This window comes from Amblyomma maculatum, chromosome 6 (genome assembly GCF_055883805.1).
Source record: "Amblyomma maculatum isolate TAMU_Amacu chromosome 6, ASM5588380v1, whole genome shotgun sequence".
In the NCBI taxonomy this organism is placed as follows: Eukaryota; Metazoa; Arthropoda; class Arachnida; order Ixodida; family Ixodidae; genus Amblyomma; species Amblyomma maculatum.
The window spans coordinates 170,237,048-170,241,370 of record NC_139349.1 but is presented as its reverse complement, the minus strand read 5'-3'; the positions used below and the strand labels follow the sequence as shown (position 1 = coordinate 170,241,370).

Below are 4,323 nucleotides of genomic sequence, written 5' to 3'. Positions count from 1 at the left end.
GAAGGCTGGGCCAAAAACGGTCTAGCGCGACAGCAGCACAGCCACTTTGGGGGGGGCCGAAACACTTAGATAATGAAATTCAAAAGCACAAATAAAAACGCTATAAAGAAATAAATATTTTAATGCCACGTTTTATAAAATAGGTAAACTATTTCAGCAAAACATTACGCCGCATTTTTAATTTTTTGCAACGTTCCTGTTACGCCCCCTGTTGATGAGTGTGCGGCGCATTTGCAGCTTGACTTTGCAGGCCTTGTTTCGGCACCCGGCCACAGTGGCCGCGGGAGCTCACGAAGCGGTTTCTTATCGCCAGCTGTCTGCAATAGCGCGCCTGGTAAAGCTTATAAATTTAGCTTGCCGGTCTCGAAATGCCCCTTTTGGGAAGTTTTCGTCGTCCTTGCGCGTCGCTTCTCTGTCACCGTTTTGTAAAATTTGCCCCCGCCGCACTGCTGCGGCAGTTTTCTCGGTTTTGTCGTTTCCTTCGACGTGCGGCCAGTGCGAAGTCTTTTTCCGTCTTTGCACGCTTCGCGCAGTTCTTTTGAAGCGCTTAGCGCTTTATTCCAAGATGAGCTTGCGGCGTGTGAAGAAACGATGCGCCGTGGCACATTGCGACAGCGTGAACAGTACCGTCGGTGTCAAGCTACACCGCTTCCCGCTGGACTTTCACAGGTGAGCTCTTGTCAGTGTCGTCTGCTACAAGGCGTCTGCTCTAAGTATGCTCCGAATGCTTTTTTTTGGGCTGTGCGCTTTTGATTCTGTAACCAGTTCGTGCGCACGTGGCTTCATGTTTTCGGGGATATTTATGTACAACACTACAGGGCACACACTTTAAGTGCTGAGCTGTGCGAGAGGCCCACCATTTGTCTGATTTATGGTGAGTTTCATGCAGCCGGCTATAACCAGTGTTAACTTGATACCGGGATCTCAGGAGCAACCACGCGCATGTCACTGACCGGAAGGCCAATTTAAAACCAATTGTGCTGCCTGACAAGTCGGAGCACAACACTGTTTAGTTTTCCAACACCACGAAGCCAATTTGACCCTCGCAACTGGTAGTATCGAAATTCAGCCACGTGTATATGCGCGGCCTTCAGTGTGCTTTAACTGAATTCACTCAGCAGGAGTTACTGCCTGTCTTGTTATTGCTATTCTGCATTTGCATGACCGTTAGGGTAAGTTTAAACGCTCTTCATTCTCGTCAATCTTAACCATAGCAAAGTATAGCTACCCGCATGGCATGAGGACGAGCGTACGTAACCGCACTCTTGGGCGCTGAGAGCTTAGGGCGAGCATTTACTACCATAGTTCAGATATAATGGAAGTATATTGTACTGTAGTTAGCATTGACAGGAATAATGACGCATTGGCGTTTGGAGTATGCAGTATTCCTTACGGCGCAATTGTGAATAACGTCCACGTTGCATCACGTCCAGGTGCCGGGCGTGGGTGCAGTTCTGCCACAACGTTAGCCTGGAGAAGAAGCCACCATGGCAGGGGCGAGACTTGCGGGTTTGTTCCAAACACTTACCGTCTGCGTATCTGTCGTCAAAAAGGCTGCGACCCGTTGCTTTGCCTACTCGAGGAAGCATTGACGGTAATTTTTTTACGAAACTTTTACGGTATACGCCGCTCTTGAACTGCCAACTTTTGTCTTAAAATTGAATTTTTACTTTTTCTCGTAGCCGTAAAAAGTCCAGCTTCTTTTGCTAAACGAATTATATTTCTTGTGGCTTTAAAAGGTTCAGTAAATTTTAGCCTGCACCCTGCTAAGCGAAGCCGAAATGAAAGCATCGCTTTCACTTGAACATGTATACATGTGTATATATATATATATATATATATATATATATATATATATATGTATATGTATTCTCGTTTTGCGTCTCTTGTATGCAAGTTTACCAATTCAGTGATTGCCGCAATATTTGAATCAGCTAGACACTCCAGCGCCTTTATTTGAGTACTTCCGGTGTGCCGTTCCATATTGCGCAAGGCGCATTTTCCCGCTGTTGGGATCGAAATTCTTTTCCTCCTGTTATGCACTGTACGCTGTATGTGAGGTTCTTGACAAATGTACAGCCTAGCACGCTTAATATGCAATTAGTTTTGTGCTTGTAGTAAGCTGATGCCACAAGCTTAGTAGGCAAGGGCTGCTGAAGTGAGTTTCTAGGCTGTTGGTGCGAAAAAAGTACACTTACCATGTGATCACTGTTGCCTGATATTTCCAGTACAAAAATGATATCAGAAATGGGACATTCGGTGGTCTGTTATGGCAAAGGGCTCCAAAGGACCTTAACGTGAGCTTGTCAGCCTTCCATTTCACGCTGTTTGATGCCGCTAGCCACTTCAGGAACGAAAACCAAGCAACGTTACATGTTTTGCAGCAAGTAGGAATTGAAACTTTCCTATTCACCGTGAAACCAATCCTCGTATGAGTGATCTCTCTCGCGACCAGAGTACATTCTCGTCATCCCTTTGGTAGCTGAAAAGAAATGAGGGGGGATAAAAACGTGAACATGCGCACATAAACCTGGAATTTAAATGCATAAGGGAGCCTTCCTACACGTTTGAGAATTTTAGTACTAGAGAACTTTGCTTTATTCTATGCACAGAGATTTTTTTCCATCTTCAGTTTTATCAGGATGCAGTCGTATAGACATGGGCAGGCTACACCTGATGAAAACCTTCTCGAGATATTATGTGTTCATGTATTATGTATCAAAGCATGCACTGAACGATTGTAGAAATGTAGTAATAATTAATTGTGTATTTGCCTTTTGCCTCCATATTCATGCTAGCGAAAGCCAATTTTTGTCAGTTTTTCTTTCTTGCGGTAATTGCTTACGAATTCATCATTCTTCTTCCAGCATAGGCCATAGGTTGACCTGCATAAATATGGAAGCAATATGATGCACATTACTTTATTTGCGAGCTATCGCTGTTTGTTTGATAGGCGAATTTCGCACTCTTCAATGTAAAACATAGCATAGAAAAATAAAAAATTCACTGATGCTCCACAACTGCTGATGACATCAAAATAATGTGCCTAATGAATAAGGGTGGTAAACAAAATTTTATTTTATTAGATGGGCAATTTTTTCCTGTAGTGATGTTGTATGTGAACCGCATGCTATGGAAGGTATAGTTCTTTGGAGATTATTTACCATAAAAGTATTGAGTTCTCTTTCCTTTCCGCAATAATGTTGCCATTTCAGACACCTCAAGCGAATGCAGCACCGACATGGATTTTTCACCATCTCTGAGTGAAACTTCGGCATCAGTGCACCGTGCTGGAGAACCAGGTGAGCAGGGTTGCATGCATAACTGGCATAAGTCTTTTGAAAACGGTGACAATTTAGAGCCAATTCAACTGCATCCTGTGATAGCCACTGTCTCCGGTGGACCTGTTGCCGAGGGGTACATCCAGAGTCAGTCGTCCCAGTCACTGCAACTTTTCCAAGAAGGTGATTGTTCTTTCGTATCTGCTGGAACAGCCTGAGGAGCTATGGCTCAGAAATATGCTACAATTCCTCATCTGTGCGCTGCGCAGATGCAGATGGTGCTAGCTCTGCTTCTTCTATGCTGCCCCAAGCTTGTTCACACACCAATGGATTGATGATGGTTCCGTCTAAGTGTTAATTCTGCCTGTGGTGCTTGGGTTTGGGTGCTTGGTGCATTGTTGGGTTTCTGGCTTCACTTCCAGAACTGTGCTGTCACTATATTTTGTTCTTTATATTATGTGGTCGCAGCTGACCACACATATGCAAGAACAAGCACTGAAGCAAGCGCTTCATCTTTGGAACCTGGCACGGCGGAGTTGGCCACAGCAATGTCAGCGCGTGCTGATCGGTCACCAGAAGCTCCGTTCAGCATTTCGCCACATTCTCATGAAGGGTAGCAGTTTTAAAACTCTTTCACAATATTGCGCACTTCTTGCTGCTGCCAGATTACATGTAGGTATGACTAAACCAGACGTAGCAATTTATTGCTCTTCCGTCGATTCCGTTCCTTGCAGGGTCATCCACCAGCCCCATCAATGACAGGCGGCCACTTCAGAAACTTCGTGCTACGCTCAGGCAGCTCCGTAACCGCAACAAGATGCTGCAAGAACGGCTCCTTCAGCGCCGACGGATGAAGACCACTGCTGGATTGGTAGAGAGTCTGCGTGAGCATATAACACCAGCTGTTGCTGCTTTTATTGAAGCTCAGTTGAAGATGCAAAATGTCAGCAGGTTTGGCCGTCGATGGGGCAGCCAAAATAAAGCCTTAGTTTATACTTCCACAGCCCGAAAGGTTACAGATACTGCAGGGAACTCCTAAAAC

General features: G+C 45.0%; 1 protein-coding gene across 1 annotated transcript; it reads left to right on the top strand.

Moving 5' to 3' along the window:
• Window positions 1–287: 287 nt before the first annotated feature.
• On the top strand, window positions 288–3,597 carry LOC146187393 (uncharacterized). The gene is made up of 4 exons (XM_084607666.1): window positions 288–669; window positions 1,434–1,594; window positions 3,216–3,302; window positions 3,387–3,597. Exons 1-4 carry the CDS (start codon window positions 566–568, stop codon window positions 3,497–3,499), a joined length of 465 nt encoding a protein of 154 aa, XP_084463792.1. The 5' UTR covers window positions 288–565; the 3' UTR covers window positions 3,500–3,597.
• The last annotated feature ends 726 nt before the right edge of the window (window positions 3,598–4,323 follow it).

Coding starts and splice junctions, on each gene's coding strand:
- LOC146187393 (XM_084607666.1), top strand. CDS start 566: ATGAGCTTGCGGCGTGTGAAGAAACGATGCGCCGTGGCACATTGCGAC. Junction 670..1,433: donor TTCCCGCTGGACTTTCACAG/GTGAGCTCTTGT, acceptor CATCACGTCCAG/GTGCCGGGCGTGGGTGCAGT. Junction 3,303..3,386: donor GCACCGTGCTGGAGAACCAG/GTGAGCAGGGTT, acceptor ATCCTGTGATAG/CCACTGTCTCCGGTGGACCT.